Genomic DNA, 26,181 nt, shown 5'->3' with positions numbered 1-26,181 from the left:
GATTGTCCATGAGAAAATGCTGAGAACAAAGTGTGAACACCTAGATGCTGCAAAACCACTAAAACAACTCCCCAAAGAACAAACAAGTAATGCTTACCAAAGTGGCAATGTTATCAGATATATTCATTAAGAGACAAATTAAACAACAAAACAGGTGATGATATGCAAGGCTTTATTACTTCTTAATTAAGTCTGGCCATGATGCACAACTTCTGTGCAAAGTCATGAAGACCTCTGTGTCACCAGAGTGCATGAAATGAAACACATTGCTCTTGGCTGATTGCTCTTTTGCAGTGGACACCAAAAAGCACCCATGTCCTAAAAAGCACAGCTAAACCAGCTGTACTTTTTAGTACTATTTAATCTAGGCAGAACTTGGGCCTAGATCAAATAGTATTTCAACAATTACTTTTCACAAACAATACTTGAATTGTGCTACTGTGTCATAACTTCTGCCTCTTCAGTAGAGATATGGCTGAGGAAAATTGTTACGATTATTCTCTGGATTTATATATACACAATCCTTTCTTTAACAGTGTGTTCTTACAGTTTCACTGAAATATAATTGATTCTTATAGCTTTGTTCCAGTGAAAACTACACTAAGTATTCAGCTACCAAGTATCACATTTCAATTAAGCCTCTGGGGTAACAGAGTTAACATTAGACTGACCTCAGTAAAACATGCTGGAACTTCAGCCTTCATTTCCAAAGACTCAATAATATCCCTAGTATCTCTCAGCCATGCACTTTCCTGGCTAAAATTAGCTGAAACAGTTTAGTAAATACAGTTTCTAAATTAGTAAATTAGTAATCAAAACCCCTCAAGTTCAATTTGGAGCTATGGAATAGGACAGAAATCACTAATCTTTTATCCCTTACCTAGAAAACATGGTGAACTTTAATAAACAAAGCATATATATTAAAAGACTAACGTGAACCAAGACCAATGTGAAGCACCACAATAACTTCTAATACAGCAATTCTGTAGAAGATTGTTTCCCTAGGTCATGAGTGTTCAAATTTCTAAACCATGACTATTAAGTATCACATAAAGAAGTACTACTTTCCTATAATGCAGTTATTGCCTTTAAGGAAGCAATCTGGGTGAAATTAATAACATGTAAGATAGTGTGCATGTTCTCAGATTTCTCCTCAAAGTAAGTCAGGGCCTACCCATTGCAGTTCTTACTGTTTTTCAGACTCCTCAGCTATTCACACAACACAAATTTCAGACATTCACAAAGCTTCTCAAAAGTATTTTGAATAGATGCAGATAATGTGCATATTTAGCTACATTTCTGTGGAATACATTCCCTCTTTTTAAATCCCACACAAGTGTTATCAGCTTTCAGCAAAAACATTATGCATCAACTCAAATACAGGCATCTCTAGTTGCAGTTCTGTTAAAGAGTTCTAATGAAAATGTTCATATAGGAGTATCACAATTTTCACTGTACATTAAATAATTCGACAAAGTCCAGTTATATTCAAAATTTATAAGACTGCAGTATGCTAATTTTCTGATTTGATAAAGGATTACATTTTTGCTTCCCACTGTTTTTTTACTAAATGTTTGTGGTCAACCTTGGCATTAATGTAACATAACAATACAAGGCTTTGAAAACATTTTTGAAAAGCAATCCAATCTGTCTTCATGTTATTCAATGCTGCATTTTCTATTATTGAAATTTTGTGTATTAGACATGATCACCCCCTTTTAAACCCTGTGAAGAGTCTCAGAGATATTGTAGAACAAGAAATTCCTGAACTGATCACTAAATTACTAACAGAAGGACATTCACATACAGTGTTTACCACAGACGTCTTAACTAGATATGATATCTCAAATGTTCATGCAACAAAAACTCTGCCTCTGCCTGACATATTCTGGCTTATCCTCATTTGAGTTCATAGAAAATTCAGTGTAAAAAGGGACCCAACAAGGACCTCAAAGCCCAACTCTTAGGTGCGTGACCTGTACAGCGACTGAACTCATGACCTTGGCATTATTATTGACCATGCTGCAACCAAGTGAGCCAACAGAACATAGAGTAAAAGTTCACAACTATTTCACTTTATCAACAAAAAGCTGTTGGAAAATGTTTTGGGAGAAAAGATAGATACTAGCAGAAAAAGAAACAGTTGTGTGCATAAAGCTAACATGCTGAATGAAAGGGCATGTTACTATCTCTGTGCAAAACAATTGCTAAAATCCTCTAGCACAAATTTCTTTAGAATGCACATTATATGCTAAATACCATTTTAAATTAATGACACAGCTCACAACAAATGTTTTTTAGTGCTACCAGTATTTGTAGTAAGGTTTCTGGTATTCTCCAGATGGTAGCATATACATTTTAAACCCAAAAAGGCTATTGTCCAGGAGTGTCACCAAATAATACCACAAGAGTTGTGAAAATCAGACTTCATCTGACTTACCGCCAGTGCTTTAGACAATTTTGTTCTATAGTTATTCAAAACAATCACATCAATCTCCTTAAATGGCACAAAGGCAAAGCCATCTTTAATAAATACTCTTCTGGCTCTAAACAAATCCACAGCATCTGCAAGTCCAACCTGAGAAGGAAGAAAAACCCACATTGTGGAATAGCAAAATAACACAGTAACAATGTCTACAGCCCTAAGACTCAAGATGGGCCAGTAAAGCTTTAAGTCATTTTCTTTCTTTTAACATTGTCTCCAGGCAAAACTCAAAAGTCTGTGAAATTAGATCTTAACTTAGGAATAGCTAATCATTATTTTGGTGGGAAAATATTGCTTGCTTACAGAAAGTCATGCAACTAGGCAAAATGAGGTACTTCAAAGTTTGTGTCTACAAGTATTGATCCAACTATGTAGCTTTGCATCACTTACTGATTTGATATTTGAAAATGGATTTCTGTTTCTAACATCTGGAAATATTTGATTCACCTAAGCTATGTACAAAAGGTTTTGCAAGCCCATCTGGAACCCAACCAGCTTCACTCCAAAGAAACAGTGGGCCACATTACCAATTTTTTCCTCTCCCATTGCTCTCTTGCAAAACGAATTTCTGACTAATACAATCAGACCAAACCTAATTTCAGCAACAGATATTTGACAATGTCTTCATCCTGAACAATCTGACAGCCAGGTAAATTAAGTCATTTGTCTGGGATCATTAAAACTTAAGATCATTTTTGTGGCGAAAGTAAGGGATGGCAGAAGAGGACAGAAGACATTATTAGTAGTTTGAAACTTCGTTCATTTTCCCAGTCCCTCCCTCCACCCTTATACTCACATGAAGTAGAGGAACTCTCATTAGTCTTTTAGATACTTGGATTTACTGTGGCTATTAGGTAAAATTAAAATTAGTAACTTTGCATTTAACTGAGAGAAAATGAATGCAGATCTGTGGGACTCAGCAATTTTTACTTACCTTATAGAATGTTTGTTCTTTTACTTTAGACAGAGTGAAGCCAGGAGTTGATGCACTCAGGTCATTAGCCAATTGATTTTTCAGGTCTTCACCAATCTAAAATTAAGAATTTGTTTTAAAACTGTTAAAATACTTTAGGAAAAAGGCTTCTTTATTTTATTAGCATTATCTAAAATATTACTTAACTTGCAATATTATCAGTTTAGTTGAAAAGAGAAAAAGAGCTACATATTCAGTAAGTGATCACTAATAATTAATTAAGCAGAAACCAGCAAAATATTAGTGGTCAATAATGTTAAGCTACCTTACCTCCAAATAGAAGGGCAGATTTTAAACTACAATAATTTTAGGCATTAACAAGAACTGTAAAATACACTTTTTAGAAGTCAGCTTCTCTAAAATAAAACTTGTGACAATCTTTGCTCATCTCTTGATATGCATTAAAACAAAGCACGATGAATAAATGGGAGTTAGTAAGGGCTTCATGAGATTTGAACAGAAAGAACAGTTTCAGCTTATTTTTAAATACAGATTTAACAAAACTATATCTAATCCTATATTCAGGAATTTAGCTTTCTTTTTTCTAAGGAGTGAGAACAATGGTATCTTTATTGTCCTTAAAGTGTTAGTGCTTTTGCAGTTCTTGAAACAAGTGAGTAAAGCAGCAATGCTCTAATTTAACAACTTGAAGTACTTGAAAATCACAATGTTACCTTTCCTAAATAGTGCATATACTTAAATAGTATATTTAAATAGTGCATATACATAAATACACATCATGGAATCACAGAATATGCTGAGTTGGAAGGGACCCATCACGATCATGAAGTTCACTTCCTGGCCCTGCACAGGACACCCCAAGAGTCACCCCATGTACCTGAGAGCATTGTCCAAACCCTTCCTGAACTCTGTCAGGCTGGTGCTGTGACCACTGCCCTGGAGAGCTGTCCCAGTGCCCAGCCACCCTCTGGGTGAAAAACCTTTTTGTGATATCCCACCTAAACCTCCTAAACAGCTTCAGGCCCTTCCCTTGGGTCCTGTCACTGGTCACCACAGAGAGATCAGTGTCTGCCCCTCCTCTTCCCCTCAGGAGGAAGTTGCAGACCCCAATGAGGTGTCCCCTCAGTCTCCTCCAGGCTGTGGAGGAACAGACCAAGTGACCTCAGCCACTGCTCATACGGTTTCACCTCCAGACCTTTCACCATCCTCATGGCCCTCCTTCAGACACTCCCTAATAACTTGAAATCTTTCTTGTATTGTAGCACCCAAATCCACACACATTTGCATAACATGCTTTTGATGAAGTGTAATGGGAGTAGTCCCTGACTGCAAGGATTTTAAATGTGAAGGAAGGCAGAATACCTTCTCAAAAGGTAGACAGACAGAAGTGTCACCAAAGCATAATGCGCAATGTCACCAAAGCATAACGCGCTGTGTGACACTGCTCTCCACGAGCTGGATGTGTGCTCCAACACCTACAGTGAGCTGATCCAAGGCTGCAGTCAAGGCACTTCTTAGAGACTAGTCAGGAACCAAGGCCAGGCCATCACATGCAATAGATATGGAGACTTCAAATGCAAGATAAAGTCACCCAAAATCTTTCCTCTCCATGGGAGGGGATGTGCTTAAGCAGTTTTATTCTCTGAATGGAGCAGAAAAATTTGTTGACCAACACTGATAATATGGTTAAATGGGCATTTCAACAGAACTTTTTTCCTTCTCAGTTCAAAAACTCAAGAAAACAAAAAAAAGAAAACCCGCTTCTCTTGGAAGTCATAGGAAGGACCATTTAATTTCAAACTTGGACAAGTAGCTTAGAGAAAAACAGTGATTTGATAGATGCATATGAAATAGCCAAGGCAGCAATGTTGAGAAGGCTTATGGTTACCCTGTCTGCATCTTGATGCAATCTGCAGTACTCTCCCAGGAAAACCAGCTTTAAAAAATAACAAAGACGCCAGCAAGGCAGAAGAATGTAGCTGAAGAGAAAGGAAATACACAACAGCATTATATTTCTGCATGTAAAAATGTAAAGCTCAGCAGCCTGTAAAGAAAGCATTCTTCTTTAATGAAGTAGCTGTATCAAAACAATTAAATACTTTTTACAAAATACTCTCATTAACAATCTTATTCTTGTCAGACTTTGAAAAATTCCTGCTTTTCATGACACATTGAAACTATACACAAATTTCACACAGTGGTACCAAAACTCCATTATTCCTTCCAGATGATCTATTTCTTGTCTAAGTAAGTATAAATCTAAGCCACTGCATCAGCCTGCAGCCTGTCTTTCACCTACCAGAAACCTAAGTTTTCATTTTAACTCCAAAATAGTGGCTTCCATTTTTAATTGTAACAGTTTTATGCATTCTTATTAGAAATCCCTTAGGAGAGCCTGTCCACCATGTCATTCCAAACCCTCACTGACTGTAAATACACTGACCAAATAAAAACAGTGTAACACATTGTATAGCAATGGTGGTTACAATTCCACTATTTCCTCTAGGATATCTTACTAAAAATAACTCCATCAAACAAACTAAGCCAAGGACAAAGCAGAGTTTTTTTCCAGAGAGCTATTAAAGGAGTCCAGAAACTGTTTTACAGACAGGCCAGCAATATTGAGGGGAGAACAAGAAGAGGGAAAGGCAAGGATTCCTTCTTTATTTGTTCTTCCAAAAAAAATCAGCTTAATTTCATCAACAAAACTGCTATTTTCCAGTATTACATTTTATTTCAAGGGGGATTTATTGCAAACTTCACAAGCTGTCTACATCCTTCTTTATCAGTAATTTGACCATATAAGTTTTGTATAGATGTAGTGACAATCTACAGTGACAATCATTTTAGATTTTCTTGCATGTCACTAGCAAATAATTTAACATTGTTGGGGTAAAAGTGCTCCTGGTGAACCCTCACAGAAAACACGTTAATTGGCCATGACTAAAGATTTAGATAAGACTGTGGACAGTGTGACCCAAAATACAGCTTTAGCCGAAATTTTGTTTTTTAAAATAACACAAATATTGTTGCAAAGCACTATTTATTATATACATAAATGATACACATAAAGCTGTTAAATAATTTACTTCTTAAAGGCTCAAGAATCTAATAGGTTAAGGCAAACATTCAGCAGCCCCACAACCACCTTGCTCCTTGCCTTTTCAACAAATTCACACTGCCTTCATGTTTTCAGCTAACAGAGAGAAAGAGGAAGAAGAAACAAGGATAAAACTAGCCCCTACCTAAAGCTGGAAAATTACTCCAGAATGCATTCAAAAATAAGACTGGCTTCCCTAAAGACTGAAACATGAAAAATAACCTTCCATTTGCATTAATGATTTCACCATTTTCACATCAGATTGACTGAAGGCACAGTGCAAAGAAATACACTACCCATAGTCTAAAGTTAGACTCAAGCTTTCAGTTAGGCCCTGCCTGTATTGCTGCATCCAGAGCATCATGAAACACGTACCCCAATTTTTCTTGGTTCACAGAAGCCAGAAAAGCTTTTTTACTGTTGCTTTTGGGGTTTTTAATTATTTAAGTAAGAGTACTACAGTTTGTATATTTAATAATTTCATCCTAAAATAGCACCTGCAAATGCACATTCCAGTAATCATTAAAAAATTAGATATAATTAAATACAGCTTTTAGGATTCTAATCAAGATTAGAAAGATAAACAAGCTGCTTAACTTCTGACAGAACTTGGTGATCTTCACCAGATAAAACACTGCTGCTCAAAAAATTAAAAAAAAAAAAATAGAGTCCTTCTGAGGGTCTCACCAGGTCATCATCTGACCTTCCACATGGAACTGATTAAACTCACCTCACAGAAAAGAATTCACTAGTTTTGCCTTGTTCATTTGTAGCCAGTTTAGTAAGCTGCTTATCACTGTGTCAGACTTTGCTTTGCACAAGCAAAGAACACCAGGAAAAGGATCTTCCCATTTCAGTGACATGGGTCAGGTATCATAGCTTGGAACAATTCAACAATTCATTGCAAATTCCTGAGACTTTGGAAAAATAAAGATAGAAAAAGAGAGGAAGGAAAAGAAGCAAGTACTAAGGACAAGTTCCATTATTTCTAGTTTTCTTGCTTTCTACATGCAGTTTATTCATTGACTTTTAATCACAGAACTGTCCTGGAAACACAAAGACACATAAATTTAGATTAAAATATGAATAATTTAATATGCAGAGCTTGGTTAAACAAACACAGTCAGTGAGGTAGTCCAAAAACTTCAAAATAAATTTGATATCACTGCTCTGTTTTAATGAACAGATAAAGATGCATGCACACATTATACTGCTATATATGTGCAACACTTAGTTTTACTAAGTCTCCCAGTAAGGAACAAGAACTCCATGCATAAAGTCCTTTCCTTTTCCAAGACTCAGGTTCAGGTATTTATGTGCACATGCCACCAGTGTCCTTAGAAAGTGAAGTTCCTAAAATTTGCTTTTAGTTACAAAGCACCTGATACTCAAGTGGCACAACACCCTTCCCAAAAACAAGTGTTGTCAATCTGTACTTTGCTGAATTGCAACTCTAAGCATGAAGCAGAAAAAAAAAAAATTTCCTAATCAATCTTCTCCATTGCCACACATTACACTACAAACTAAGTTAGCACTAGAATATCAAATTATTAACCTAGATACCATTACATTTGAGAATATGAAGTGTAATCAGCCAGTTAATGAACTGCATGATTAGCAAAGGACACCATTCCCTGCTCTCCCACTAATTAAAAGAATGAAGAGCCTTAAAGAAAACATTCCAGAGGCTTGTAAATCTGTCATTCACAAACCTTATGATTTTCAATTTCATTTTAGCCAATCACAAATTAAGAAGAAAATTTTATCTTCCAAAATACTACAACTTTATATCTTAGCTAAAGTTCAGCTTGCTGGCATACCTAAAAATATAAAGGGCAGTACTTGGAATTATCTATTCTTATCCATCAATTGAAACATTGTTTGGGCTTTTTTTAGAGTCAAGAGTGGGTACAGAAAGAACATTTTATGATCTGCCTCACTATGCAGCTCATTCATGGTTACCACAAGGACAGAGAAACTCAGTGACACAGGTTCAGTCTCCTACAACCCTGACAAACATTTCCCAATATTTATTTAAAGGAAAGCTGAACAAAACAATTACTACAGAATTACCTAGAAACACTACCACATACAAGCTAGACTCACACATGACTGTAGAGCTAACAGAAGACTCTTCTGATAAAAACATTAACAAGTTTTCTTTCATTGAAAAATCCGGATAGTAACATTAGATGCAATTTTAAAGCAACTTGTTAACAAATGTTTCTCCAGATTCAATCACAGGATTAGCCAGGAAGAGTGTTTCAAAGTTGGCAGACCATTTTCTGAAGCCTATCCCAAACAGCAGCTAGTAAATTCTACTTGCAGAGTAATTACATCCTGCACAAACCATCCTATCAGCTTTTATGCTGCTGGATTAAGGAACAATATAAACATCTCCAAAGCTACTGCATTCACTGCTATGTAAAAAATTCATTTTTCAAACATTATGAACTTCAACCACTACAAAAGAACTTAACACTTTGATTATTAAAAAAAAATTCTTCTTGTACAACAGATGGGTATCATTTTTTAAAAATACAGTACTGATTTCCTAATTTTGTCTTTTCTCAGTCCCCAAAAGAATCTCTAAAATATTTATAGAAACAAGAGAAGACACTTGATGACACCTTTCTGCTAGTCTATACTAAGTTTCTTCCAAGAATCCAAAATTACCAACTGCTAAGAACTAAAAATCTGTAAGGATTAGGTTAGGATTTGGTATTTTTTTCACCTTTTCCAAGCCTTTAGATAAATGGCAATCAAGTATGATCTGCTCAACTACTGAGTGCTAGAGCACATAATCACACAAGTAGCATGGTTCCCCTCTCTACTTCTTCTACCTTAAGCTCAAGAGCCTGGTGTACAAGATCCTATTTTCCACTATACTTTTGGCACAGCTGCCATTTCAATTTTACTTTAGAAATCCAGAGTTACAGCAGAACATCTGTCTCAGGATTCAGGGATTCCAAATGTTGTCTAGCTGCTTCCAGCTAGATTAAAAGGAAGAATGTTTTTATTCATTGCATCTTTACTGCAGCCTTTTCTGCAACTTTTATTTCAAAGCAGGTAACTTTTACAAAGCAGTTAGAGATGTACTTCATCCAGAAAGAGCATATATAGTATCTAGGGCAGAAGGATTCAGCCTTACAGTGGACTGTAAAGTTCCTATTTAAATCAAATGACGAATTACACAAAGTCATTTAGTAAGAATCCTAGTGCCCCAGTGCTCTAAAGGGGCCTAAGTAACTGCACATTTTGTGGTGCAGTTTACTTCCACAAGTCAATTTTAAGCAATAAGGAAGACCTTCTAAGGGTCCATTTAGATTTCTGCAGATAATCAGCATCTGCTTCTAATCAAACTGAGATGATTGCCAAATTAAAATTTTAATTAGCATTCTGCATCATTTACAAACTTGCTCATTAAGTTTATGAAGGTGAAAAAGGACATCCCCAGTAGCTATATATTCTTTAATCACATCTATTACTCAATTCTACAATTTCATAGAATCTCACCAACACCATATGTGCAAATAAATACATGCAACTAGAATTACTGCAGCAAAATGCACCAGTTTTCTCCATAACTAATAATAAAGTAATGCTTACAGCTCAAGGATCCATTAGAGCAGAGTAAAGCCCCCATATATCCTTCCAGTGCACCAAAAAAAAACTTTTTTTAAAAAAAATCAAGCTTTATTTTAAAAGTCTGTGAGAGAGTATTACCACTTATTTTAAGCTTAAATATTTTAATCAAACCTCATCCTATCTACCCATCCCTCAAAATGTTACCTCACTAGAATACCCAGGCTGCTTGGCAATCAACCCAATTACTTTTAGATGAGAATAACTCACTATGTTTGTTAAAGCACTAATAGTATATGTCTCACTGTCTTATTTACCAAACTCTAGCACTTAAAAATCCACCCTACTCCTAAGCCTTTCCACATACAATTTGGTTTCTGTTATGACTCTAAGCATGAAGTTAAATGACAGAATACATACTTTTAGGCAGTAAGGCACATTTCCCATTTAGGCATGCATCCCTTATGACTTTTGCTGTCAACTCTAAGATAAGCATCACTGGTTTTCAAGCAAAAGGACAAATACAAGATTTAAGTAGTGGAAAAGCAATATATAATTCAGAACCATTTCCTTAGCAAATGTAAGCCATAGGCTGCTTGCATAGTCATTGTCTTATCTTGGCATAAGTTTCCCCACAGCAGTACAGACTCCAGACAGTTTCAACTTTTCCCCATCCTGTTTGGGAAAGGAAGAAATATTATTTGATGCCCCTGAAATGAAAAGCCATAAACCCTATCAGAAGAACATTCTGGATTAAACACCTGTTCCAAAATGGATATAGTCACCTTTAATGGCTAGAACATGATATTGAGTATTCTCTCAAATATATCTGTCCTTAATAGAGACACAAACTAGTCCCCATTCTCATTAACCCACATCTGACTTTGGGATATTCTGTACCAAATAAAGGCAGTCATAAAACATTTTCTCAAGAAGCTGAACTACAAATATTTACACAACTGCCCTACTACCAAGATAAATATTTCTGAAGAAAGCATAATAGTGATATCAGAAAGTCTCTCACAGGACTACTCTGATCATAAAAATGGAAATTAAAGAAGTTTAATTTCTACTGCTTAAAGCAGCTAAAAAAGCACTTCAACTGCATCAAAGAGCTACTGTAGAAAAAAAAATTCCATCACTAATGCATTTTGCTCTTTCCATTTCATTTTGCAATTCTTATTCCTTCCTCTCAAATGCCAGCAAATGCACTGAAGACCTTTAGCTCCCCCAGCTGACTATTTCCATCTGCCATTCCTTCCCCATTACTATGATCCAAAGCATTTCTTAAAATACTGTGCTTTATAACAGCATCTAAAAATTAGGACATCTGATTCTGCAATAACTGGCTGTTACCCAAAAAATAAATAACTTCTAGTTTAGATGCCTTAAAAGGTCATAATATTTTTTAAATTTCAAGAGGCTATTTAGAAGTAAGAAAGTTCAATTTAAACATGAATTTTTTTCTGCTCTGTGGAGTCAAAACAGCAACGCAGAGGTATTCAAGATGATATATATTACACTTGAAGTTTTTTTTATTTTGCACAATGCAGAAAGATAATAGTGAACAGAAGCATTGCAGGAAATATAAATCCAATTATACAACATCCTTACACCACAGATTAAGACATGATAATGCCTATTAATTTTCATTTCTTCTGGAAGCAACAAAGAGGTACTAACAGTCTGAAGACAAAGAAACCAGAACATTCAAAATGATGACCAGAATAACACCAAAAACTATATTCAAAATTAAATTTTGCATTCTACTCCACTCCATATTCCAGTATATAAGGTAAATTCCTGGAAATGAAAATCAAAGTATCCAATGGCACTTAGGAAAAAACACGAGATAAGCAGCAATGCACCTGTGTCAAAACATCCCAACTGTGTTAAGCTGATTTCACAGCCTTTATCACAGTGCACACACCTCAGGGGCATAAAAAAAGCAGGTGTCATATTGTGTCAACACCCTTGAAGTCGCCAGAATACACTTTCACATGCAAATGACCAAACAGTTCCAAACAGTTCCAGTGCATCCTCTATACCTGGGTTCAAAACCCATTGGAAAAGATGTGTAGAAGAATTTAACTCAAAAGAGAAAAAGGATGTCTTAAGCCAAGTTCCACAACTAAAGTACAATTTAATACTTCAACTTCCTAACCTGTATACTAAAACAGGAGCAGATCACATACTAAAATGCCATGAGGCTGGAGGCACTGCAAGAGCTCTAGGGAACAGGATCAGAGAAGAAAAATCTGATCTGAAATTGAAAGCTGTAAAAATGGCAAAGGACACTCACAGAAATGACAAAACACCACACGAAGAAAGGCTTAAATAAGAAAGTGCAATGATAGATAGAAGGCAAATATGAAGAGAAGGAAAAAAGCAAACAAACAGGAAAAAAAAAGCCCTACCCTTCTCAACTAGTGGACAGAACAAGAAGAAATATGTTAGGTTTGACATTATTTTAAAAAAGTTAAAAGGAAACTAAAGCAGCAGAATGATGACCACCACTGTGAGACTTGAAGATACAGATGCAGAGAACTTTGCAAGCAAAGCTGCAACATTTTCATGGACATGGCAAATGGAACTACTGTCCTTTTCAAAACGCTGTCAAAAGTGTTGAAGGGGAAAAAAAAAAAACCCAAACAACCCCCCCACCCCAACAAAGCACTTTGAAAGTAACCACTGAACACTTTGTCCACCTGAACAGAACAGACCCTAAGGCTCTGAGAGACAAAGTGTGACTGCTGAACCTGAACAGGTTTTGTGCCAAGGTTTCACAAGAACCAAGTGGAATGGACACAGAAGTTCATTAGATGCTCCAAATCAGCACAAGATGTATCACAGACCTACAGCTGCAGATGCTAAAAGGACAAATCTTCCATTTGATGTCTAAGAAGAAGTGGCAGGTCTTGGAGACTTAAAATTATGTGAGGCAAAGCAGACAAAAGGCTGAAACTCTGAGGGCTTCAAAGGAGATATTTATGACCATGTCAAAATCAGCTTTGTAGTTGAAGTCCAAGTATCAGTTAGCTGTAAAACTATTTATTTTATATAATTCCTTCATATCCTGAACAACTTACTTGGAGATTAAAATATTTTCTTCGATGACTATATTATTTAAAATACTCACAAATTTCCCTTTAAATATCTTTAAATCTGTTAGTGCCTTTTACTGCCAGAAACTGTCAGGCATCATTGATGTAATTACTCATTTTTAGTAAGATTTTAATACTTTCATCTCCTAAATTGATGTAAATCTCAACTGCACACCTGTGTTTGCATATTCTCTTTGATGGGCTCTGTCACCTGAAATGTCAGCATTTACTTCTCTTGAGTCCTGCTTAAGGATTTCTGATGCTCCCTGCGTGACTGACTTTGCACATAGACTATTTAATATAATCTAAGAACAGACTAAAAACATTCTGAAATACCTTCAGAACCATTCCATTCTTCTCCTTTTACTGTGATAGAAAACCAATCAACGTATCAGGGGAAAACACTCTTGAAGCACAGATTTATTCTTGCTTTCCTTTTACCCTCATCTTTTCTTGACATTTTATTCAATATCATGCACTCCACCTCTTGCTCTTGCTGGTGTACATTGGTAGGTATAAACAATAATATTTCAGAGTACTGTAAAATTCTGAGCACCCAAGCAATGTTCCACTGGGCTGGGCAGCACCAGTCCAGGCATCTTCCACACTTGCCAGAGAACAGACTGGCCAAAGCTGTTACTGCAAGTGATTAAATGCAATCTACATGTTAGTAGTTCAAAAAATATCTCAACTACAAACTCAAATCAAGCTTCATTTTTTTTCCCCAAGAAATCCAGGTCCCAGAGGCTTCTTACAGAATACTAAAGATGGACTAACTTAATCCACTGCCAGCTTTGTAAAAACTTTCCAAGGAAGAACTTACATAACCTTCAAATTTCCATGATTTATATTAAATGTAGAGAGGCTTATTTTCACAAATATTGTAAAAATTTTGAATTGTAATAATCCTATACATGTTCACACATATTGATCATACTGAAGTCATCATGTTTAGCTTGTTTATCACAAAGTTTACAGCCTTCCTTTTTCAAGTGAAGGGCATCTTTATAATCAGGTAAAACTCCCCAGAGCAGTAATTTACTAACTGTAATAAACACTGTGCCACATATTTTGCTCCATCAGCAATACAAATGTCAGCCACTAGACAAAAGAAATCCTATTAAAAAATGAAAACATTAATTTTCCTTACTTTCCATTTCTGTTTTTAATTACAGAAAGCTCTTGCTCTTTGATTAAAAATTTAACCATGAGATGAGCACTATTATCATACCAAACTCTCTACAGTTAACTATCATATAAAAAAAGCTTTGGAAATCTGGTATTGTTTTCTTCTAGTTGTTAACAATTTCACTCTTCCAAAATTTGCTAAATAAGACCTTTTTGTAAAGTATTCAAAGACCTTAAATACGGAAAGATCTTAACAACTTCTTAAGTATTATCCATAATTGGGATTGAAGATTACTTGATTCTATAAAGATAAAGCAATAATTCTCAATCCACAATTCAAAAATTCTCAGAAATTAGTCTTCAAAACCCCTGCAAAACATATATGCAAGTATCACTTTCACATGCATGTAAGGCAATAAGAAAAGGTGAAAGGTGGCAGTTATTGAATTCTCAATTTTAGGTTCATTTCGTTCGTACTGTAAAAGATGACAATGGTGACAAAACTGTACAAGACAATCCATTTATTCCTTCTCCCCATAAAAGAGTTGATTCTTTTAATAAATACTGAGAATCACTTCTTAGAATTGTTAACATTGCTATGCCAGACTACACCAAGGTCAAGCTTTAGCAGCTGTGACCTTTCTCAGATTACAGTTCTGAAACCAGAACCAGTATCTAGAAAATGCAAGGCACCTCTCTTCTGGTTAAAGAAATTTAACTACAGGTTTCTTAGTGCATCATAAGCAACTGAAAGATAGAAATATAATTTCTAGCCATTTACCCATATAGAAAAGAGATTGTAACATCAGAACTTACTTCCTTTTTCTGAAGACCACCTTTTTTTCTAACAGGTAGAGCACAAAGTTTGATTTCCGTCTTGTTTTATGCATAAGAAGGCATGAAAACATTCTAATTTCTAACAGGGAAGCATGAGGAGAATAGTTCACCCTTATCTCCTTTTCAAAGGAAGTGTCTCCTTTTACAAATAGATCACTGAGAAAAATAATACTGCTTTTAGAGTGGCCTTACTTTTGTAGTGGCCTCTATATAGCTCCATAGCATTTAGATCTGTTTCAAATACATATGGAACTCATTAGTAATATTCAAATGTTTTATACATGATAGTGCAAGAAAGGATTAGTTTTGCCTAAATTCCCATGAGAATTGGAAGCAGAGGGTGAAAGCAGAAGCAGGGAAGTAGATTTTCAATGAAATGATGTTTTTTTTTGCCTCAACAGGAGTAAGGAAATAACACCTTCCTAATCATTCTGACATATTGAAGGCACATTCAGTAGCACGGAATCAAGCCATACTCCCAGCTATTTCCAGCAACCTGCAAACATTTATTTATTCTTACAAGACAAATGCTGAAACTGTGACAGGAGAATATGAGGCTGGGGAATAAGCAACAAAAATACAGCTCCACAAAGACACCCTTCACTGAAAGGTCTGTTGAACCAGAGAATGGCATTTCTAATAGTCTCTCAAAGACACAGGAAAGCCTCTGTTACTCTTAACACTCCACAAATCCTATTTTACCAACATGCACTGACACCAGATATTTCAGTCCAGCAACACATCAGCCACATCTCAGAATATTTAAGTCATTCTAATAAGCAGTATTTTAAGAGAAAGGCTTTCTCAGTGGAGTGATGATTGCACGATAATTTTTATTCACTCAAGTTTACAATGAGAGGTACAGGCAAAGCTGTAGTTTCCCAACAAAATAGTTCATAGCTGCAGTGCAAAATACTATTAAAATCATTAATGAAGACACTGCAATAGACATTTTCCTTTAATCAACTCAGACAAACAGAACAGTATATAAGAGCAGGAACTCTTTTGTAATATCCCTAAAATACCAACAACAGTTGTTTGCCTAAACAGATTTTGCATTTTCAAAGTCTTTCATCAAAAGAAATAGAATGAGTTTAGAGTCAAAAGGGAAGAAGTTTTGAATCTAAGTTATAATGATGAAACAACAACTGTGGAATGAGAGCATTCACAGAATTTTGGACAAACTTATACTCTGCATTCTCCATAGCACATACTTAATGAGCAAAAATTAAATTGTCTATTAAAAGAAAATAGGATAATTTACATGTATATGCATGTATAAAGTCTAAGTTACAATGAAACTTATATAATTGTACATAATTTCTTTTAAAATTATAAATAATAAATAATCCTTATATAAATATAAATAATCCTTAACCACAATTTGAACTACTCTATTTAACACCAGCCTCTAATTTTGTGTAATTTAAGCTAACTCATGGTCTTGGTTATACACCTATAGCTCCAGTACCTCCATAATATGCACAAACAAGAAGAGTCAAAATGGTTTTTAGCATGCACAAACATTGCATGTCCCCATGGTGACAGTAACACAGAAAGCTACATTTTTGAGCAATCCATACAGGATTTTCATATTTGGATTATTAAAATTTAACTACATCCTCAACAGCTATCATAAGCATTCATTGAATGCACTTATTTTTCTCTTCCACATAGTTTTCCAGAAGTCAGTGTTCACAAAAGGAACAATGCACAAAGTCCCCAGGTCACTGTAGTTTGCTGTGGTTTCTATAGCAAGAAGCCACATCTTAATAGTTAAAAGATTGTAAAGGTTCTAGAGCAAAGTTTATGAATAAAAACATATTTTGACCACAATTGTTTTTCAACCGAAGTCAATAATGTGATGAGAACAGACTGCACATTCAATTCAAGTAAGAATCAAATGCAGTCATTGCTTTTCTTATTACTGAAACATTTAGGGTGAATTATCACACAGTTCACCAAGAAAGCAAGGTATTGTAAACATTAATGTTATTTGGTCCAGATGGCCAGATAAGGTAGGTAAGCACTTATCAGAAGAAGCCAAACTACATTCTTATCTGAAGAACACAAACTAGAGACCTGATAAGATGCATCCCAGAGTCCTGTGAGACTTGGATGATGTAGCTGCCAAGCCACTCCCTGTGATATCTGATAAGCCATGGCAGTCAAAAGTCCCAGGTGCAAGGAAAAAGGCAAACATTGTACCCATCTAAAAAAACCATAAAAACCTTAGAGAAAACCCTGTCAACTACCAACCAGTCTGACTCACTCATCTTTCTGTACCTGGAAAGATCATGAAACAGATCCTCCCAGAAGCTGTGCTAAGGCACATGGATAACAGGAGTGATTTGGGACAGCCAGCATGGCTTTACCAAGGGCATGTCCTGCCTGAGCAAACAAGTGTCCTTCTATGATGGAGTGACTACATCAGCAGACAAGAAAGGGGCTACAGATGACATTTATCTGCATTTCTGTAAAGCTTTGACACAGTCCTCCACAACATTCACCTCTCCAAACTGGAGAGAAATGGATGCAATGGGAGAAGCATTCGATGGATAAGGAACTGGCTGGACACCTACATTCAAAGGGTAGCAGTCAAGGGTCAACTAAAACATAGGAAGTTTCAACTCTACATGATGAAGAACTTAATGCTGAGGGCTGCAGACCACTGAAACAGGCTGCCCAGAATGGTTGTGGAGTTTCCCTCTTTGGAGACATTCAAAACTCACCTGGTTCCTGTGTACCCTGCTCTAGGTGACTCTGCATTCAAAACTCACCTGGTTCCTGTGTACCCTGCTCTAGGTGACTCTGCATTCAAAACTCACCTGGTTCCTGTGTAACCTGCTCTAGGTGACTCTGCCTTGGCAGGGTGATTGGACTGGATGATCTCCAGAGGTCCCTTCCAACCCTAACAGTTCTGTGATCCTGCCCCTCTGCTCCACTCTGGTGAGGCCCCACCTGCAGTGCTGCATTCAGCTCTGGGGTCCTCAGCACAGGAAGGACATGGCTCTGTTGGAATGAGTCCAGGGGAGGGACACAAGGATGACAGAGAGACAGAACACCTCTTATGTTAGGAAAGGCTGGGAGAATTGGAATTGTTCAGCCTGGAAAACAGAAGGCTTGGGGGTGACCTAATTCTGGCCTCCAGTACTTGAAGGAAGCCTAAAAGAATGAGAGGGGCTTTTCACAAGGGCCATGTGGTCACAGGACAAGGGGGAATGGATTCAAACTGAAGGAGAGTAGGTTTAGATTAGAAATTTAGAGGAGGAAAAAATTCTTGACTGTGAGGGCAGTGATGTCCTAGAATAGGCTGCCCAGAGGAGCCATGGATGTCCCATTCCTGAAGTGTTCAAGGCAAGGTTGGATGGGACTCTGAGCAACCTGGTCTACTGTAAAGTGTCCCTGCCCACAGCAGAGAGTTAGATTATATTTAAGGGTCCCTTCCAACCCAAACCACTCTATGACTTATGATCTAATCCACCCAAAATTTTGATTCAACAATACTTAACAGCTTTAGTAGACCTTGTTAACTTACCTGTGTAATTTCACATTTTTTCAGCTGTGTTTGTAGACTGAAGCAGACTGAGCTTCTCTTGTTGTAGCACAAAATTACATCAGTTAATCCTCACACACACTATTCCCCAAGTTTAGAAGTTCTGCGTGGTTAGGATTTTTAAAACTATAACTGCACTTTCTATTTTTAAAATGTGATTGCTAAAACTATCTTAATGAGAATTTCAAAAAACAACAGACATGTGCAACATAAATACAGAAAGTAACATACTTACAGCTTCAAATGATAAGTTAACATGTTCCAGAAATTTCTGCATTAAATTATCAGTTAGTTGACTGAAGCGATATCGGAAGAGATCCATTTCTTGTTGAAGAAACCAACGCCTGAGATCCTCACTGCAAAAAAAAAAAATTAAAAAAAAAATTCTGAATATACTTTTCTTTTTGCTTGAAAACTAGACCACAAACCTAGTGAACACAACAGTAATGCTGACTTTGGCATGTGACCCCCACACACTGAGAAGCTTGGAAGCAAAGGCAGGAAACCTTCAGTAATGCACACTCAATCAGAAAAGACCTGTGGAGAGACAATACTTTTTACTTGTCTTGGATAAAAATAATTGTAGGTAACTTTCTCCCTTGGTATTTAAAGGACAGTTTTTTTCTACAACATGGCACAACATTTCTTCACTGTACAATTAACATCACAATTAATGTGATGAGGCAAATATATTTTGAAGGCTACTTCTTTTAATTCTCACTGTTGTTGTATCTCCATCTGAAAAAATATGCATACATCTCAGTAAATGACAAGTGCACTCTATTCTGGCAACTAACAGCCTGGAAACAGGCAAAAGGAAAATATACAGCAATGAAGTTGGGTGAGGAACACAAATATAACATCTAACTCCTGACAGAAGAGAAAAAGGGGCAACTACAGGTGAACAAGTAGAAGAACAAACAGGAACACAGGGACAGGAGTCAGAAGACACAGAGCACAGAAATACTGCAGTCTTATATATGTTCTCTTTACAATATTAAAGCATCTTTTCCCATAGGGAATATGCGAATCACAAGTTTTTTGTGGTTTTGGGACAAAACCTCTGCTTGAAATATGGCTTGAAGAAAAGTAATTATTACCTAGAACAGCCAAACAGAAAGGCTGTTAAGGTGCTTTGTAAAATATAATCCTGTGGACAGTCTCAGTGCTTGGGATGTAATAATAATCAGTGCAACTTAAAATGGAAGTTAAAAGTTAATGCTTTAATGATTGATCTGTTGCAGTTCTTCTGTGGCCATCTTGGACTGTAGTAAATCCTGGGATGTGACAATTTTTTCCCTTTCCTTGGTTTACAGCGCATTTGTTTTCCTATTGGGGGAACCAAACAAAACAACACCACCACACATACACACACATAAAAAACAAACAAACAAACCACAAACATGATTATATGCAATTTCTTTGGAGGCCAGCCAGTCTGTTGTTCCTTTCCTTCAGGAAAGCAGATCAAAGGCTGTAATCCCACCTATCCACTTAAGTCACCATAACAAGAAAATACTATTTTATCTCATACGCACACACACCTACGTGGATTCTTCCTACACTGACAAAACAGCTGACCTCACACTACTGTATACATACAGCAAATACTTTTAAACTGACTTTCCTAGGATCATCATCATTAGGCCATTATACATCACTTCTAAAGCCAAACCATATTTTATACTCATTATTCACATGAAAAAAATTGTACACTCTCATCTCATATTCATACTAAGGCTAATACTTATTATCAAAACCCTATGCTTAACTGAAAAGCAATGTCACTGTCATTAGCTTCAGCAGCAGCTTGGTTAGTTAAGGGAGTAGCAGGTCACTGAAGTGTAGATGTTAAGAATATCTCCTCATTTTTTGCTACTTAACTTTCTGGTGTGCAGATTACTTAGCAGTTTAAACCAGTTCATAGAGTCCCAACTTTAAAAATAATATAAGAAAACAGTCTCTTTCATACAGGGAAAAGCACTTGAGGGGCTGGGGTTGGAACAGAAATACTCTTCACCCCAAGGAGGGGTAGGAAAAATCAACATAATTGGTAGGAAGCATGAACATATAAGTTCTTTAGGGAAGGTATGCAAATGCTGGTTAAATCTGGAATTTAAGACTAGTAGCTCCCATTCCACAATTAATACAAGAGTTCCAACAACTTAATGATTTATGAAAACTCTGGGCATGGGCCAGATCACTGCTTTTCTAGGCAATCAACACCAATGCATTACTCAGAGTTTAAGTTTTAAAGACTAGACAGCAAGGAGAATATGGGCACAGATAACACACAAAAGGAAATGCTATTTAACATAAAGAGGGAGCTATTTTAGCAGAGAAGTCTAATTTATCATTTAGAAAAAAAAATGTCAGGGAGTAGTGAACAGGCCTTGCTAAGTCTGAAATAGAATTTACCTCCTTGCATCCAACACAGACACAAATCAAATAAAAAAAATTTTAAAAAGGCACAAAAGCATGCTTGAAAGTTTCCTGGATAAAAGAGTTTTGCTGCCAGAGTAGAGGTAAAATTTATTCCTTCCATCTTAAAAAGTAAAGTGAAAATTATGCTCCTGTGACTTTTTCTTCATAGCTGATCTGCTGAAGTGACGAGAGCTGCAGAAGAGAAAAGCAAAAATGCACACTCCCATCCACATGCAAATAAAATTATCTTTACATCTGCATCTGCCATGAAAGGAAATTAAACAAGATTATTCTATTTCCTGGTCTTAACAGATCTAAGTCACATTAGAAGGAGTGTGAAAGAAGGGTACTGATCAGACTGTAAATACCCTGTCATATGGAAATGAGCTTTAAAGTCTTGGATTTCAGAAAGCAGAAGAAGAAAAGTCAAGAGATGATGACTACCTTACAAATTTAACTGACCAGAACGGTGGAGCTGATCACTTCAGATCACATGAGACCAATTCAAAATAATCCAATTTACAAGTGAGGACTAATAGAGACTAGAAAAGAAAAATCGATATAAACTTTTACCCCTGGATGGCACTGTTGGCCAACTGAAAAAGCACTATCACAGGAAAACACAAGCACATGCACACACAGCTGCCTCAGGAACTGAATTCAACCTAGTTTGCAGTTATGTCTATTTAAGTGCACTTTTTCAATCACTCCTACTTTCTTCAACAACTTTGCTCTTCAGCTTTCTTCAATTAACCTGATGATTTGTGCCAAGCTTATTTTTCTGACCTAGTATGATAAAAACTTGAAGTACAGTATATTCTATTTGCCTCCCAATTTTATCTTTTGGGAACTTGCCAGTTGTAGATGATAGAAATAGCCCCACAGTAGCTGCCTTTCAAGAGAGAATAGAGAATACTGGGCTACAGGCTCACCTCATAGTTCTCAGAATGCTATTTTCCATGTTATGAGTAAGCACTAAATCCACCTTTTCAAAGTATAAGTAGAAAGCCAAAAAGCTGACCAAAAGCTGCTTTATCAAAACGCAGCAAGTACATATAAATGGGAACACAAAATGGGAACTGCAAGTTGTCTAAACAGTGTCCAGAGCTCTGTTCAAAACCCCTCCTCTAAAGATGTCTTTCCCCCCAGATTACAAAGCCAGGCTCTTTCCTGTGGCCCAGAATAGCTTGTATTCATTTCTGCACAGCAGTTCACCTTCATCAAGCTGCCCATTTCTGCCCTGCCTACAGTCTAATTTTTAAGATACTTCCCTGAAACACAGGGTTTGAACAGTATCTGCAATTTATTTACTACGGAAGAACTTCAATCAAATTCTTACCTTCCACAAGAGCAGAATTTTCATCAACTACCAAACCCCTTAAAGCATCTCACCGCCCACAAAAAAAAAAAAGTAATGGTCTAAATAATAACAAAATGTTCAAAGTAAAGTTTTGGCTTTGTAATTAAGCCTAATTGATTATTCAAAATGCCACTAATACAAGCCACTACGTTTTCAGGGGCCTTTTAGACCCCAGACTACTTGAGGATACTACCTTTTAGGGGGTTTTGGTAAACTTACAATACATGTAAAGAAAGACATTGTCAAAATCAGCAGGCTTAGTATGATTAAGGGAGTTTATAAAAATATAACAAACAGGGGCGCTAGAAAGAAGGCAGTATTATACTTATTTTTCATAATCACAAATTATACATGTAAACTACAAAGGGATATCAGTTGCAATTCTGTTATTCAGTCTGCTCCCTTCTTTCAGGATTTTGAGTTACACTATCAGAGACACTGGAGTGAAGGCTGGTATTGATCTCCTCACCCACAACCTGTTCCTCATGGTACATGCATCATGGATCTAGCAGGCTCATGGATCACATACATTGACAAACTGTCTTCAGCACAGCCCAGATGCCTTTTGAAAGGACAACAGAATGAGATGTGAATGATCTGGAAGATTTCAGGGTGTTTAAAAGTCACCCAGGGCCCTTCATGGTGAGGTTTCATCCGTCTGGAGGCAGGCTTTTGAGACCTTTGCTACTTCCTACTCTGATCAGATGTTCTGCAGCAGGAAGCCAAAGCCATTTCAAAGAAAAGCCCCATCCATTCCAGCTCCATATCCCAGCTTGGACAGTATTCCAAGCTATCCCTCCTATTCAGCTTTCCTGCCTGTTTTTGCTTACAAATCTGTATCCATAGCAGCACTTCAGTCATGTCAGCTATCACAGCATCATAATATGCATTCTATCACAGTCACTTAACTTAAATGAACTGTATTGCAGCCTTAAGTGCAATTGAATCAACAATTCAACACACTTCATATCTGCCAGTTTTAATTCTAAAAAGACCACAGTGACAAGAAGTAAAGAGTTCACACAAATGTATAGCAAAACTACTTGCAGACATGAAGCACTGGCAACCTCTAATTTCATCCAAAAACTACAGGGGAAACAAAAGAATGTGCTTTACAAAATCGATATTTTGCATGAAATTTCATATTGTGAAACCAGCCACAGCAATGACTATGGACAAGAAACAGAGACAGTAGATGAAACCTCAAACTCAGATGATATTTTTAGCCAGTCAGAAACAGTGCTCTCTATACAGTAATAGTAGTAACACAGTAAAGCCTATTTAAAGAGTCAGGTCTTTAGTCAGTTATCAACAGTTAGTATATAGAGAAGTTAAACCATGCTATCAATCACTGCAAATGCACAACGAACAGTTAATAATGTGCATTCATTCAGAAAAAAGCTATCAAGAGACTCAAACCAATTGCATGTGTTTAAAAGCCAAGAGTTTGTGAATCTATTAGTTAGCACAAAATCCAGATCTTAATTGAATATACATATCTGTTTTCATCACAGTTGAAATCAGATTCATAGCAAAAAATCCTCTTTGAGCTTACCTCTCTCTTTAGTAGCCATGCAACTCTACAGCATCTGCAGTGTCTATAACAAAGCACTGTAGTATCTGTATACATTTAAAATTAACAAGAGTACAGCATAATCCACAAAGTACTTACGACTGGCAGTAGGCAAGGCGGAGTATGAAATGAGAGATATGATCTTTTCTTCTTGCCTCATAATCATCCTCAGCCAAAGCCTGTAGAACATGTGCTTATTATTTCCGAGAAATAATCTCTCCCAGATTAAAAAATTCGCAATCAATTTACCACTGTTTTCAACAGTGTATTAACAGTCATCTTTTAGACAATAAATGCCAACTCATTGAGGAAGGTGGTTACCCTAAAGGAAGAAAAACTTCAGAGAAAACCATTCAAAGAAAACCTATACCTCTGACAAAATGACAGAACAGCATTTCATCACCTCTACTTTTATTTGTTGTTCTTGAATGATATAAAGAAAATAAAGTGCAAGAGAATTCCGTGTCTTGATCTTTACTTACTCTGTAGGGAAACTTCAGTTTCCGGAGCTCACTCTCCAACTTAGTTTTGTATGCATCAGAATTTCTTACATAGCTCACACCGAGATTTTCAACTACTTTAAGCACTGGGCAAAAAAAGAAAACGTCCATGTTAGAGACAACATGCTGAAATCAAACTAAATGTATGACAGGTTGGGAAAGACATAAACTGGAGTAAGGCCACAGGAATTGCTTTTAGTAGCATGAGGAGCAAAAGGGTGAGAAATAAGGAGGATAAAGTGTGGCCCCGTGAGTCCTGAACAGCTGGCCCAATTCTGGGATCCACACTGCCAACAAGGAAAGGGAGACTGGTCTGATGGACCAGTCTCAGAACATGGGTTTCAACTCTAATGGAAATCTGGATCCAGTTTTTAGGACTTCGAGGGAACCCCTGGCTGCCAGCGACAATGACCTCAAATGCAACACTGCGACATCAAATATGTCACAACATCTACAGAATGTGAAACGCGCTCATAAAGCCTCCTGTGTAAACCAAAACGACACAGTCCCGAGAGCTACCACAAACGCTCACTGTGCAATCGGTCTCAGCTCTCTGAAAGGCCCAAAGCAAAGCGTTTGCCATAACGGGAGGGAGCTCGTGGCAGCAGGAGCAGCCAGCCCAGCTCTCGTCTGTGAGGGGCGAAGAGAGCTCCCAGGCCTGCCAGAAATACACACAGCCATCACAGGAAGGATTCACAGCATCGAGGGAGGGAAGGGACACGAGGAAGAAGAAAGGAAAGGGAAGAAGGAAGGAGGGAGGGAGAGAGACGCTACTCACGCCTCAGGCGGTCGATGGCAAAGCTCTCAAACTCCACCAGGGAGATGCTTTCCGTGGGGGGCTCCAGGTAAAACTGCAGGCTGTGAGGGTACTGCTCCCTCCGGTCTCCGGCCAGCCGCGCATGCCTCAGCCTCCCTCGACTGGAGAACTCCATCTCCCTCGCCCCAGGGCGGCCTCCGGCCCCGTCCCCACCGCCCGAGCCCCGCTCCCGCCGCTCCGCCCGACGCGACCCGGACCTGAGCGCGCCCGACCCCGCGCCCCGGCTTCCCGCGCTCCGCCGGCCCCGCCCACTTCCGCGCGGAGCCGCGCCTCCTGGACGCCCATTGGCTGCTGTAGCGATGCCGGGGCGGTGCTCGCAGTGCCCACACCCGGCATGGCCGCTCAGGCACGGACAGTGCCCACATCCAACATGGCGGCCCCGGCACGGGCAGTGCCCACACGCGGCATGGCGGCCCCGGCACGGGCAGTGCCCACACCCAACATGGCGGCTCGGGCACGGGAAGTGCCCACACCCGGTATGGCGGTCCCGGTACGAGCTGGGACATCCTGGCAGGTGTCCACGCCTGGCACGGCCGCTTCCGGCACCGGCACACTGTCCACTGTTCTACAGTTTTATAATTTTGTCACTTTTCTAAGAGAACTGCAGGATTTGCTGGTTTTGCCGCTGTGTAGGCAGTTTTGCCGCAGCTGAAGGTATGTGGTTTTATGCCCCTGTCACAAAAGGCTGCCTACCAATTTTTCCCTAGAAGTTGTTTAATGATCTTGCAGGAAGTTCGGAGCGTAAGAGTGGGAAATCAGAACTGGCATACAGTTTGTG

General features: G+C 37.7%; 1 protein-coding gene and 1 long non-coding RNA gene across 4 annotated transcripts in view; one reads left to right on the top strand and one right to left on the bottom strand.

Annotated features, from left to right (window-relative positions):
- Positions 1-24,522, top strand: part of LOC143693503 (uncharacterized) — a 35,207-nt gene extending 10,685 nt beyond the window's left edge. The window contains exon 3 of the long non-coding RNA XR_013181227.1: positions 22,926-24,522. This is a non-coding gene — a long non-coding RNA (uncharacterized LOC143693503). The remainder of the gene's footprint in view (positions 1-22,925) is intronic.
- Positions 1-25,605, bottom strand: part of PRIM2 (DNA primase subunit 2) — an 89,879-nt gene extending 64,274 nt beyond the window's left edge. Inside the window, exons 1-6 of one of the 3 annotated variants that reach the window (XM_054630542.2) lie at positions 25,365-25,598; positions 24,569-24,672; positions 24,186-24,265; positions 18,965-19,085; positions 3,420-3,515; positions 2,441-2,578 (exon numbers count right to left, since the gene is read on the bottom strand). In XM_054630542.2, the coding sequence (XP_054486517.2) occupies positions 2,441-2,578; positions 3,420-3,515; positions 18,965-19,085; positions 24,186-24,265; positions 24,569-24,672; positions 25,365-25,518 (693 nt within the window). In that variant the 5' untranslated portion in view covers positions 25,519-25,598. Of the gene's footprint in view, positions 1-2,440; positions 2,579-3,419; positions 3,516-16,571; positions 17,386-17,956; positions 18,186-18,964; positions 19,086-24,185; positions 24,266-24,568; positions 24,673-25,364 lie in introns of those variants that run through there. The other 2 variants (XM_077174774.1, XM_054630543.2) reach the window with 2 other exon arrangements.
- Between the last annotated feature and the right edge of the window lie 576 nt (positions 25,606-26,181).

This window comes from Agelaius phoeniceus, chromosome 3 (assembly GCF_051311805.1).
Source record: "Agelaius phoeniceus isolate bAgePho1 chromosome 3, bAgePho1.hap1, whole genome shotgun sequence".
Classification (NCBI taxonomy): Eukaryota; Metazoa; Chordata; class Aves; order Passeriformes; family Icteridae; genus Agelaius; species Agelaius phoeniceus.
Note: the sequence above shows the minus strand (reverse complement) of the source record. Positions and strands in the feature narration are given on the sequence as shown.